Here is a 13,641-nt window from a genome sequence, read left to right on the forward strand (position 1 = left end):
TCTTTTGGCTTTTCTTTATTGTACTCCTTTCTGATAGATTGTGGGCGTTGGGATCCCTGTGTTACCAGCGGCCTTGCCTACTTATAGATGCGCTTCAACTCAGTGAAGACAGCTCAACTGCGCATGGTTCTTTCTCTTTTCCCAGGCGCTCGCACTAGAGGTAAAGATTCGACATTTCATTGAAAACATTTACGGAATTCTACGTGTATTAAAGTTCTCAAAGCCAAAATAAAAAAGTGAACTTATACTTTAATTCATGCACTTCGATATGACTTCTGTGTATTTACTCGATGGCCCCGTTTTATGTGTGATTTTAGACGATTTCCTAACAGTGTTGTTTTCACCCTCAGATTAGCCATGTTTACGGCTAGCGCTAAGATAGTCAAGCCACAAGGCGAAACTGCCAATGAATTCGAGCAGGGCATCTCCCAGGTTCGTATTAGTATATTTATATATATTCCCTCTTTTGGGTTTCGTGTGTGTGTTGATATGTCGAAGAAATGCTTGCAAATACACCGTGCTCTTTTTCGTATCGCTTCACGTGTAAACTATCGACACTACCAGCTTCTTTCACTTCGTATCTTATACTGAATGTTGCTTAAACTTTACAGGCTATCCTGGAGCTCGAGATGAACTCTGACATGAAGGCTCAACTTCGTGAGCTTTACATTTCTTCTGCCAAGGTTAGAAGTGATTCTAAATTGGTTATGCTAAAACGATACCTTTGAATTTTATTTTATGCTGAGGAGTTCCCTAGTTTATAGAAATTATAATAATTATAGAGATTTCTCAATCTATTATTTGTTATTATGTATTTATCTGTGATGAGTGAAAATTGCTGCCCCAGTCTGATCTAAGATGACTGAGTAGCAAAACTCAAACTCTGAGATCCTATGAATTCCAAATCTTCTTTTGGAGTTGTAAACCAAGTTCAGAACAAAGATTTTAACATTGATTGTTATGTCCACTTTTTAAGGCATTAAAAATATCTTTATTGTGTAGGAGATCGATGTTGGTGGCAAAAAAGCTATCATCATCTTTGTCCCTGTGCCACAAATCCGGGCTTTCCAGAAGATCCAGGTAAGAAGAAAGAAAAAATGGCATTAATTAGCATTTATCCCCATAAACCATTAAGCCTTGATCAAACTGAGATGAGAGCTGATGGGGTTCAATGATTGTTCCAACTCTCATGTCTGCTTGACCAATTCTCGCCGATTCTTATTTTATTAAACAAAAAATACATCTCAGTAAACATTCCAAACTTGACTTGCAGATGTATACCCCCTCTGTTGTCAAATGTGCCTGTGACTTTGTACCTGTTTCTGTTTGAAGACTCTTTTGCCTTAGTTGCCTCAGCCTTAGTGCTGCTTTATCTGTGATGAGCAAACATTGCCGCCCCAGTCTGACCTAAGATGACTGAGTGGCATAACACTTCTCTGAGATACTTTCACAGATTGAGGCAACATAAGCTGTTTTGTGCTTTGTAACTGTTTCGTCACAACATGGTTATTTCCTTTCATCGGTAGACACGTCTTGTCCGTGAGCTGGAGAAAAAGTTCAGTGGAAAGCATGTGGTCATTGTTGCCCAAGTGAGTGCACTGATCAACCATTGAAGTTTGTGCAAACATGTTTATTGAATTATTATTAAAACTAGAATTTTCATGTATGTAGCAGGATGAACCGTTTATATTTTGTCAAGGATTTTGTGATACAAACATTGAGATAATTGCCAGTGTTAACCATCAATATTTACATCTCTTTCATAGCAGCTCATTATCACAGTTTTGAAATTCTGAGCTTTTGGGTGCCAAAAGGATTTTGCATGCTTAAAAACAAGCATAACATAATACTCATTCTTTGACACTATATAGTATAGGTCTATGTGTTGTTATGGATTATAGTTTTCAGACTTTGGCACTGATGGTTTTCTAATTACTTCATCTGTGATGCGTGAACATTGCTGCCCCAGTCTGATATCACATGACTGAGTAGCAAAACTCAAACTCTGAGATACTATGATTTGAGCCCCTTCTTTGACTACCAGCTTCAGTTGCCAGCTAATACATAGCACTGGTGTTTATTTACACCTACTGTAAGCCTCAGTTTTATATTCCCTGGCATGACCTCACTCGAAGTTAGTAAGTACATAGTCATGAGTGTACTTATGATATATTCTTTTTGCAGAGGAGAATTTTGCCCAGACCTACCCGAAAGTCCAGGAACCAGAAGCAAAAGAGACCAAGAAGGTATGTACTGTACCAGTATGCTCGTCACATTGATGTGGTCTACTGGAAGTCTCCTAACATATAGCAATAGTATTTATATGCAAAATGCAGTAGCAAGTGTGTTCTAAATACTGGGAAAAAGCTAGTTTAGAGGTCTGCTGACATAATGTGCTTGCAGCAGGAGTAATGCTGTATCTGTGATGAGCAAACATTGCCGCCCCAGTCTGACCTAAGATGACTGAGTGGCATAACACTTCTCTGAGATACTTTTGGCCTAAGATGACAGAGTGGCATAACACTTCTCTGAGATACTTTTGGCCTAAGATGACAGAGTGGCATAACACACTCTCTGTAATGTAACATGTTGAGACTTGCAGAGACTATTTACATATACTCTATAGTTATACAGAAGGGTTCAGTTTTTTCGCTTTATTTTCATTTTGAATCCTTTGTTTAGCCGAACCCTGACTGCTGTCCATGACTCCATTTTGGAAGACCTCTGCTTCCCCAGTGAAATTGTGGGCAAGAGAATACGCATCAAGCAAGATGGTTCCCGAGTCATCAAAGTGTATGTTCCTTTTTCATCTTACTATTAGATTAAAGTGTTGTTTAAAGGCCATGTATCATGCGCAGGGATATAATAATAAAATGCCTTGTCATACATTTCAGTCACTTGGACAAGACACAACAAACCACCATCGACCATAAGGTAAATATACTGTATATTGTGTTTAAAGCTGTAAGGTTAACAAGCGGAGAGTAAAATTAAGATCACCAGGTCAGTAAATGGTGATGTGATCTTGAGCACTTTTCTTGAGTTTGGTACTTTTTTTTTTCATCCCTGCCCTTTCTGTTTCAAAACCGAGACCTTGAATTTGGAGTTTAATGTTTGTAATACATTATATTGACAGCATTTGAAATATCTGTGATGAGAAATGTAGCCGCCCCAGTCTGATTTCCGATGACTGACTGGCATAAAACATTATCTGAGGCATTTCATACTTCAGTCACCCTGGTCTCAACCTGGATTGACTAGGCTGTAGCCTGTTGAAACTCCTGCAGTTCTTCAACCCTGAAGGATTTTTGTTTTTCTTTCCAAGTTCTACAATACTTTTTTTTTTTGGATTCTGCCCTCTCTAATCGTGTGTTGTTGTTGCCATTACAGCTTGAAACATTCTCCACTGTGTACAAGAAGCTGACAGGAAAGGATGTAGTGTTTGAGTTCCCAGCTTATGACTAAGCTGTAGCATGGAGGGAAAATAAATGAATATCACCCACGTGTGGGGTGTACCTACTATGTCGTTTGTAAATTAATTAGTTGTAGTTTGATTTTTTTTTCTGTTTTTGGCTGGATGCATTGTTTAAAGGGTGTTTTTTTATCATGTAGGTATTTATTTTTTGCTCTTCCCTGCCCCCACTACATTTCTTACAGTCATTCCTTTGAAAAAAAATCCATTCAGTTTAACAGCAGGTCTGTTGGCATGTTTATTTTGTTTGAGACATCGGTGATACTTATGTATCTAAATTCCTAGGATATTTTTTTAACAAAGGGTATGCCTTTGTGTCAAGAAGTGTGAGTTGGGCCTTGGATTGCTTGCTAAGACTTTGAATGTGTTAGCCGGGGGTACCCTCCCTCTTTCCTGGCAAATTGTGTTTTATACCCCAAATTTTTGCATATGAAGTCTCCCTTAAAGATCTTTTTACATGACTGACAACATGCATGAACAGGGTGTTCCTGGGGGGGTGGTACTTGCATTGATGGTTTATAGTAGTGCTAAACCCTGACTTGTAAAGGACAAAATGTCTAAACTAAACCCTGTTTAGGAAAACAACATTTTTCATTCATAGGATTGCAGGGAAAGCCAAAATATGACTTGGTGGTAAAGAAAGTGGATGATGTTCTACCAGACAATTTGTGAAAAAAAATAAGAACACCATGACAAAAAGACTTGAAATGTACACCCAATTTAGAACAGAGGTGAAAAACTCTACCCAATCCCAGCAGCACTTCCCCATATAGTGCATATAGAGGAGAAGTCCTCACCAGGAGGGTGTTAGGGGTTTTGTCCACAGCAAAACATATTAGTGTACTTGAGTTTTGACAACAATGACTAAGGAAAATGTAGAGTTTTATTTCTTCTTTTTCTTGATTGATAACTTACAGAACACTAAGTAATTTACTGGGATTATAATACCTTACATCCCAAAGATAATTTGATGTTTTTACACCTGAGAAATGCCTTATTCAACATTTTATTCAAAAGTACCTAAGCTGGAAACTAAATCTGCAACAAACATATTGACATATTGCAAGTATAGTCAAATTTCTCATGACGTTAAAGGTTTTCAGTCAGGCTGTAGCAGGGGGTGAGACATCAGGGGCATGTGCCCCTCCCCCAATATTTTCAAAAATTATAAGAAAATGACCAGTGAAGGAGGGGCTTCCCCCCCCCCCCCTTTCTGTATTGTGCCCCCCAATCTAACATGGCATGATGCAGCTCTGCTAGTAGACAATGGGCTGTCTTCATGTTTGTTTGTGCACCCACTAGATTATGAACCTCTAATATCCATCATCCAGTGCACAATATTTTACTCACAGGCATGCTTTATATCCAGAATAAGGCAATGTGTACTGTGTACCCTGGGGGCAGGACCTTGTTTATTTGCTAAAAAACCTCTGGTACCCAGGGTGCTACAAACTTGGTCTGCCATTCTATTCGCACGTCCTGCCCTTGCGTGACTAAACAAGGCTTTTTATGATTTTAAACAAAAAAAAGAAACACCATCAATGCTAGTGAGCAGACTAATTTTCAGATGTAGCAGTTATATATTTCTTTTCTTGATGCTAACTGGTGCTAAAACAGCTAAGAAACCATTAATTAATGCTTAGTGCAAATGCTTGATTGTAAATGAAAATGTGCATACTACTTGCCTACATTTGTAGGAAAATAACAATGTCCAATCTAAAACAAAATATTATATCCTCAAAGGCATACATGAGTTGTCTGGCTATCATTAATTTCGCCCAAAGATCTTATATTGCAAGAAAAAAAAGTAAAAGAACTTGTTTTCCTTTTCCATTAATTTTGATCCTTCTGTCTTAATTGTTAATGATCTTATATGTTTGAAAAATAACTTTGATGTCTGTCAAATTAATCTAGTAAACTAAATCAATGTAGAGTTTATAACTGACAATAAGTCCATGATAAACTTTTTGGATGTATACCCTATATAGTACATGGACACATCACGGTTAGCTTATATTTCTCTTGGCTTCTACCACAAATGATTGAAATCTAATATTCCCTAGCCTCCTAAAGGACAAACATTGGCAGCACCTCAACTTATCAATTCTTATTATTATCCCACCTAAAGTAAGCCACATATTTTGTTTTTCTTCCCTTGAGTTCGTTGCTTGTTGGGTTTTAAAGTAATGATTTCTCCAGTGCCGCTGCTTGGCTGTGCAGAATTTGAATTGTTGTTTGCAGATTGTTGAGATGTGGCACTGAAAAGCCCTGACACTGGAAGAGAGGGAAGGAGAGGCAGGGTTAGCAAGGGCTAAGGATATCCACAGCTGTTGTGGGGGGGATATGTTCTCGCCCCTGGCACTCACCCTGGGTAGGGGCCTGCTTTCTTGGTACAAAGAATACTGCACATTGCAGTTCATGCAATTGTTATTACTTGTCACCAAAACTGCCACCATATCTTTGACACTATCATCATGTAACCTCATTACTTCATGTCAGTTGTAACACCTTGTTGATTCAGAAAGTTGTAACCACCTGACTTCCTATCCCAATCATACCGCCAGTATCATGATGATCAACAACATCACCAGCAACAGTACTCTCAATACACCATAGGCTCACATACTGTACCCATACAAACATCATTGCTCTTAACACTTCATCACTCACACCAGCATCAATCAGTGATGACCTCGAATCATTTTCATCATCATCATCACCACCCATCGTCATCATCATTACCATCTTTATCATCACCAGAAGCAATAATCACCATCACTACCATTCATCATAATCATGACTCATCACTGTTGTTAATATTAGTATCATCAACAGTGACATGACAGGAAAATGTTTCAAATAAGCTAATTTTACATCAAATAAGGCAGAGAATTCCTTGAAGTATAATTTGGTATTCTTTGAAGAATATTTTAGAATTCCTTGATGTATATTTTTTTATATATTTTTATGTCCTTTATTACCCTCACACCAGCCATCACAATGTGTGTACCTTGTTTTTGCTTCTCATTCTTTGCAGGTTCTTCTACCTCTTCATTGTGTATACGATCTAGGTGTCTCTCGGACAAATACATAAAAACTGCAAAACATAGACAACATGTTGTATGAGCAAACAAACACATCACTATAACAAAAACAATATGCTGTATGAGAAATTTGAAAAGCAAACAAAGACATCGCCTTAATAAAGACAATATGTTGCATGAGCATTTTGAAAAGGAAAGAAACACATTACTATAAACAACAATTCAACCTACCATCATTGACATTAAGATCTTCTTTAACAGATGTTCTATAGAATTTCAATTTTAGCTTTTTGGCTAATGATTCTGCTTCATCCCTGAAAGCAATAATAACAACATCACCTTCAGAATTCTCATGTTATCAAAGCATATAATTTTCAGACTTGCTATTTTCCTAATGACCATAAATTGTTGGAATGTTTACTTTAAAAAAATAACAGTGCTTGTGAAAATGATACATTCTGGCTATTATCAAATAGGAGATCAGTAAGCAAGAAATAATACTTACGGCTTAACGACTGCTTCATCAATTAAGTCAATTTTATTCTGTACCACAACCATAGGAATGCTACCACATTCATCTTCTACCTGAAAATATAACAGATTTCTACATCAGGGGCCAGTTGCACAAAGCCTGAATAAGTTATCCACCAGATAGGCGCTAGCTACCAGATAAAATCCCTATCCAGCGAATAGTTATCAGGCGGATTAAATAGCATTGCATAAAAAGTGGATAGAAGGCTTGATAACTATCTGCTGGATAGCCATCATTACCACTATATGGCTTTCCATTTCCATAGTAAATATGCAAAGCATGCGCTGTTTTTTCTTAAAACAAAATGGCGACCATTAAAAAAGCTACTAAAAGTGCCAAAAAACAAACAGATCGACTGAGGTAAAGTACATGTAAATCATGGAATGATCAAAGGGGAAAGGGTTAAGCTTCTTCCTGTCTTGGGGGATTCACATTTCTCGACAGAATAGGCAATATAGATTGTTTTCAGTCCTGCCAGAGTAGCACAATGAAGTTTGTACTTCATTGTAAATTTACAAACTGTAAAATGCGTCTTTTGCATGTGTTTCAACTTTCACTCTGTCTAAAATCGTCTAAATTCTGACATTAAATTAGAATGCAAGATGCCATTTTGTTTTCTCTTTTTCTCTGCTCTTGGATAACAGAGGATCATATCCCCCCCCCCCCCCCCCCCTCCTGTATCTGCCTCTTAGGGTCTTCTTCTTGAAACAGGACCCAGGATCAAATTTAGTTTTTGTCAGCCTGGGATTTTTAAGGAATCTGGATCTGTTGCAAATGACTTTTATGGCTTCATAATATGTAAGCATAGCATTCACTTAAAAATTTTGAATAAATATAATCTGTATTATAATATACTTAAAGAATGTCAGTCCACCTCTCATTCGATATTGTTTACAATTGAAAACAAAGCGGATTATTTTCAAAATAGCAATCCATGAGTCTCATACTTATTTATATGATATTTGATTGGAAGTTTCTTGGTTGAATTGGGCAATTCTTTGAGTCATTCTTTGAGTATTTTGCGAGAGCGTAAAATGGTGGTACCATTGGCTTTTTTAATATAATATACTCAACATTATAACAGTAATCAATATACATGTTTTTTTTACAAACCTTCGTCTTCCAACTTTCAACAGCTTCAAAAGAATCCCTGTCTACTGTGGAAAAGACTAGAGCACACGCCTGGGCTCCTAAAAAATACAGTTTTTTTTATCAGGTGGTTAGTTCATAAGCAAATCAACATGTGAATGTGATGACTGATAAAAATACACAGTTGAATTTAAACTGTAAAAATGAAAGTACTGTATTGAGATAATGAATCTAAAATAAAAATATTGTCCTACATTAAGATAACTATCTGTTATAGATTCATATAGCACAAAACAAATCTAATTTAGCCATAATTTTTTAAATGACACTTGATATGAAAGGCACAGCATTTTTCTGGTTGATGAAAACCATAACATTCTTTGCGTCATCAATCACCATAACATCATGACTTTCTCATTTGGCAGATACATAATAATCTAAGGTGGTTAATTGGTGCTTTAACTTTAATTAAGACATTATCAATTAATTTACATGCTGGGTTTAATTATTAAATTATTTTTTAATTTTATTTTTTTTTCAAATTTCCATTAATTTTAGTGGGCGACATTGCCCTTGGAATTGTTTTAATAACAATGTTTCACAGCGGGAGGGAATAAACATGACATATGAGCTGGCCCGAAGTATTCAAAGAATATGAAAAGACATTTACCATCATTCCACACTAGCAAACATGAAAAAAGTGGTGCCATATCCCTCTACACTAAACTTAAATCAAATTTTTGATATTTGTTTTAATTTGCACCCTTTTAGCCGAAATAAAATGACTGAAGATAAAATACCAAGCTAAGTTTATTGTGTTTAGAAAAAGGTTGAATTCTAGGCAAAAAATGCAGATAAAAGGATAAAAGGAAAAAATACTCAAATTAGCAAATGAAGAGTTTAAATAAATAGGACAAGTACCTGGTATTGTTCAAGTAAAAGCATTTGTATGTGCTTTGAATAACAAAAACATTATAAAACAAAAGGCTTTGAAATTGTTGTAAACTGTCTCCATATAATTTAATTTTATTCTCAACAAAACTTAAAGTGAATTATAGAAGTGGAAATAAAATGCAGAAGATAGAAATACTCTAAATAAGATGCAGTGAAAAAGCTTGTCAGCTATAAGATTTTTACGTATCTTGAAGTAATATTGCCTCCTCTTTGAAAAAGAATTTTGGAATCTAAGTTATCCATAAAATTGTAAATCAATCTTCTACAGCTATCAGCTTAACCAAGAAATACACTGATCAAAATGGATGAAAAATATAGAGAATCAAACCGTTTAAAGATCGTATTAGCGGATAAAATGAATATTTCGTGCGATAGATTAATCCTTTTGGCTCCATTTTGTACTAATGTGTTATGTGCAGTGTTTTCCATACCTCTATAATACGCTTTAGTTATTGCGTCGAATTCCTCCTGGCCGGCGGTATCCCATAGCATAAGTCGTATGTCTTCACCGTTAGCACTAAAAGAGGGAAGACAACGGTAAAATGATTCACTCACGAAAAGTTTTTGTTTGGTTTGTGTCGGCGCCTTTAGAACCATTAGGGCATGAACGTATTGTGGTACAACCTCTTGCCGATAGTTTGCATACGTATCAAAAACCTACAAACTGGTTGTACAGGCACATACCTTATTTGCCTCTCCAAGAAGTCCACGCCGATTGTTTTTTTGTAGTCCTTGGTGAAAATCCCTTTGCAGTACCTCTGAATCATACTACTTTTGCCAACCGCACCATTCCCCACAACCACAACCTTGATTGCTACTTCGACGTCTTCCTCGCGCATGTTCGAGCAGTATGTCGTTTAGAGATTAGAAATCGAGTCGTACTCCTCTCGATAGGATGTTAAGTATAGATGTGATCTGTAGAGGAAGCAAGGGAGTTTTTCTACCCTTCAAATACTCGCATTCTTGATGCAGAAACCAAGTTCATAGAACACTCGAGGTTTTGAGCTCGCCAACTTCAGCTATCTGCGGCCAAACACAAAATTGGAAATTCCAAAACAACGCAATAATCAATCAACTAATAAGCATCTGCAGTTGAAGTACAAATGATATAAGTTGGAAGAGCAATTCCTGGTAAGAAACATAGAAGTTCAGATATGAGTTATAAAGTAGAAGCCGCTTTCTTTCCCTCCACCTTCGTGGACCGTGATGCATCGCGCACCACGTGTGGCTTGGTCGGGTTGCCATGGTGATAATGCTTGAACAATAGTTGTTCGCGGGCGCGCTTTCAAGGGCGGATTTTTCAAACAAAAGATACTTTTTATGGCTATAATGGCTCCCCGGCACACATTTTGATGATATCAAAAACCTACAAACTGGTTGTACAGGCACATACCTTATTTGCCTCTCCAAGAAGTCCACGCCGATTGTTTTTTTTTGTAGTCCTTGGTGAAAATCCCTTTGCAGTACCTCTGAATCATACTACTTTTGCCAACCACACCATTCCCCACAACCACAACCTTGATTGCTACTAGAAGCCGCTTTCTTTCCCTCCACCTTCATGGAGCGTGATGCATCGCGCACCACAATAGTTGTTCGCGGGCGCGCTTTTAAGGGCGGATTTTTCAAACAAAAGATACTTTTTATGGCTAAAATGGCTCCCCGGGCACACATATTGCATGATATCAAAGCGAGCCTGGTAGCTAGAGCATGCACTACTCACAGGAAAAAAACAAGACAAAATGTTTTCATCGTTTTCAAGAAAATTCGTGAAATGGATAGATTGGCAAATGTGTACAACGAACGAAAACGACCTCGCCTGTTTTTTTTTTTAGGCGTGCGGATTCTCTTCCCATAATTGTTTACCATAATCGTTTCAAAAAATGGTTTTGTCCTTCGTTATAAATGACTGACTTTGCGCACATGGCGGGGGGAGGGGGGGGGGGAGGGGCCTGCGCACCTCTAGCTAGGTACACTCGCCTGGCGACAATAAGCTCGCGATATTGGGAATATATTTCTCCGTTCAGAAAAGAAAATAAACGGTCAGTAATCACCAAAGCTTGCAAATGGTTTAGAAAATAGCTGAAAACTCATCAGATAATTTTGTGTAATTGTATTACACGATAGAGCCCAGGAACGTATAACAGATTCTACCGCAAGAACCTCGGCGGTCTATACGGAAAACTGAACACAATATCTAGATAATGGAGACAGAAAGCAGAGACTTGAGTCGATCAGCTGGCTCCGACGAATAAAAATGTGAGATAGACTGATTAATCGAGACCTTTGACCAAGGCGACTAGAAAAATAATTCCTATTCAAAGAGGTTTGGATAGTAATAAATAAGCTAGGCCAAATCGCAGAGCCAATATGTTGTTTTACTATCCAAAGCATTTTACCCCCAAAAACCTTAAACCCCGTCTTTGCCTTTTATATGCATGCCATACGTGGCGCCAGTACTAATTCGATGGCTGGTGGAACGGAAACACCAGTGATGAATGATACAGGGCATAAATAGCGCTCAGGCGCTCGATATGAAAAGAAATCTAATAAAAGTGTCACTCACTCAGTCAAACATACTACATACCCTGGCGTTGACTATGACTAGACAATAATCTTCCCTTTTATTTCATTTTGTTTTTGACCAATGTTCAGGTGTTTTTTTATCTTGCTGATTTCGAGCTCAACTTGGCATGCCCACGGATCGCTTTTTGCTTTGCAGATTATTTTTTTACCATACGATTTCTCGGTATCGCGAAGCCAGGCGCCGAGAGAGGGAGGGATGTACGCAGTCATAGATAAGTACAATTGCAAAATGTTTGGCGATCCTTCAAAAAAAGGGAAAAGTGTGTGTTTGCTAGCTGTGGGAAAAGCCTCCCCCCACCCCACCCCCCCCACCCCCACCCTTAGCTATACGCCTGGTCTCGCAATCACACATATTGCTGTTTGTTGATGATATGTTCGCAAAGTGCTTACCAGGCATCACTTAGCGGAATGTCACATAGTCCGCTCTATTTCGTGGGCCGACCCTAATTCATTAACCGCTCTAGTGTTGGAGTACGAACACTTCATGTCTTGTCTCATCCCGCATCAATATAGCGCGTTTGAGAATTCGTCGAGAGATGTCAAGCTATCATCTCTAGTGCGCCTCTATTCCTGCTCTCTGACTATCAATACTTATACAGGAATTATATGGAATTCAAGAATTTGACTAATACGTCAAGTTGACGTTTATATGAACCACTCAAATCCTTAAGCGCGACAGGCGTTGATATAGACAAGGTATTTGACATTCCCCATTCATGTTTTCAATAAAAAAATGCAATGTTAATGCTGGCTGCACAGAATTTCTTTACTCACATTCACTTTTTGTTCGATGGTTGTGTTGACGATACGCAGTGTGTCTTTCTCGACCCCCCTCCCCTTCAATAGCTTATTCACCCATCCCATTGTTAGATAATATCATTTTGATTAGGCGCTTTTTAGCACTGTCCTTGAGTAACGTATTTCGGGTGTAAAACGCTCAATATACAGCCATGATTATCATTCTCCAGACGTTTCGTAGCTCTATCATGAGTAAAACATCGTCCCTGTTTTTTTATACAAAGCTGTTTTAGATACAATAAATGCTTTTGTTTGTCCCTAAAAGTCTTCGTCTATTCCTTTCCTACTTTAATTAAGATTGTCAAGTAGATGCGATTTTCTACGATCTAGCTTTGAAAAAGGTTTTTAAAAAGAGATTACTTATCAAAAATGATGATTCTAATGGATTAAATGCTTTCACATATCACCTGTAAATCTTACTCCAAAAGTGATTCTATATCTAGATGATAGCTACATTTTCAAAATCAAGCATTTTATTATTATTTTCTAATGCATGAAAAGGATGGCTATTTTACTTCGACCTATCAGATAAAAGGTGTAACGATTACAAAACTCGATAATTTGCCATGTTTTTACATAAAGCTTTGAAAGAAAAAAAATCCCTTCAGTAAGACGACTTACATGCTCAAATTATGTGTATCATCCCACTGCCGAAAACGTATTCTACATTGTTTGGAATTGGTCAAATGGATGAATTTCTAATTTTCTAGGAAAAACATTAATTGAAAGTCGCAACCGAATTTAGTAGTTTTTATAGCTGAATTCTATTTTGTCCGAATAAAATATTGGAATCTGAATTATTATTTATGAGTTGAATTGCATTGTGTAGTTATACTTATCATTTTAACACAAAATGTATCTAAAAAAGTCTAAAAGAAAAAAAACACGAAGATTTTGTAGATTTATGTTATTCCACATCATGCAGTCATGTAAAATTAACTCTTAATAGCTGAGGATAAAAACAACGTACGATTGATGCATTAAACATTTTTTATCATAGACGCCGGTAAATTTTAGTCTTTTTCTTATTCAAATGGAATAGAATAATAAAATGAAAAATAATAATGACGAATTCACTTAGTCGTTTAGTGTGGGAATTGATGAACGCCTTGTCAACAAAAAGCGCTGGAAATGGTATTGATGAATAATTCTCAAGAGATTGTTTTTAA

The 13,641-nt window shown here is 37.2% G+C and overlaps 2 protein-coding genes across 2 annotated transcripts; one reads left to right on the forward strand and one right to left on the reverse strand.

Annotated features, from left to right (window-relative positions):
* The first annotated feature begins 83 nt into the window (after window positions 1–83).
* LOC116616210 (40S ribosomal protein S7-like) lies at window positions 84–3,519 on the forward strand. The gene is made up of 9 exons (XM_048725863.1): window positions 84–160; window positions 351–432; window positions 612–683; window positions 1,003–1,080; window positions 1,527–1,589; window positions 2,185–2,246; window positions 2,683–2,793; window positions 2,895–2,934; window positions 3,391–3,519. The coding sequence occupies exons 2-9, from the start codon at window positions 358–360 to the stop codon at window positions 3,463–3,465; spliced, it is 576 nt and encodes a 191-aa protein (XP_048581820.1). The 5' UTR covers window positions 84–160; window positions 351–357; the 3' UTR covers window positions 3,466–3,519.
* An 818-nt stretch (window positions 3,520–4,337) lies between these two features.
* LOC116616208 (ras-related protein Rab-23) lies at window positions 4,338–10,310 on the reverse strand. Its single transcript, XM_032378200.2, has 7 exons — window positions 9,776–10,310; window positions 9,523–9,608; window positions 8,162–8,238; window positions 7,022–7,101; window positions 6,748–6,830; window positions 6,483–6,569; window positions 4,338–5,746 (listed from the first exon to the last, which is right to left on the reverse strand). Exons 1-7 carry the CDS (start codon window positions 9,928–9,930, stop codon window positions 5,595–5,597), a joined length of 720 nt encoding a protein of 239 aa, XP_032234091.2. The 5' UTR covers window positions 9,931–10,310; the 3' UTR covers window positions 4,338–5,594.
* Window positions 10,311–13,641: the final 3,331 nt, after the last annotated feature.

This window comes from Nematostella vectensis, chromosome 4, assembly GCF_932526225.1.
Source record: "Nematostella vectensis chromosome 4, jaNemVect1.1, whole genome shotgun sequence".
Lineage (NCBI taxonomy): Eukaryota > Metazoa > Cnidaria > Anthozoa > Actiniaria > Edwardsiidae > Nematostella > Nematostella vectensis.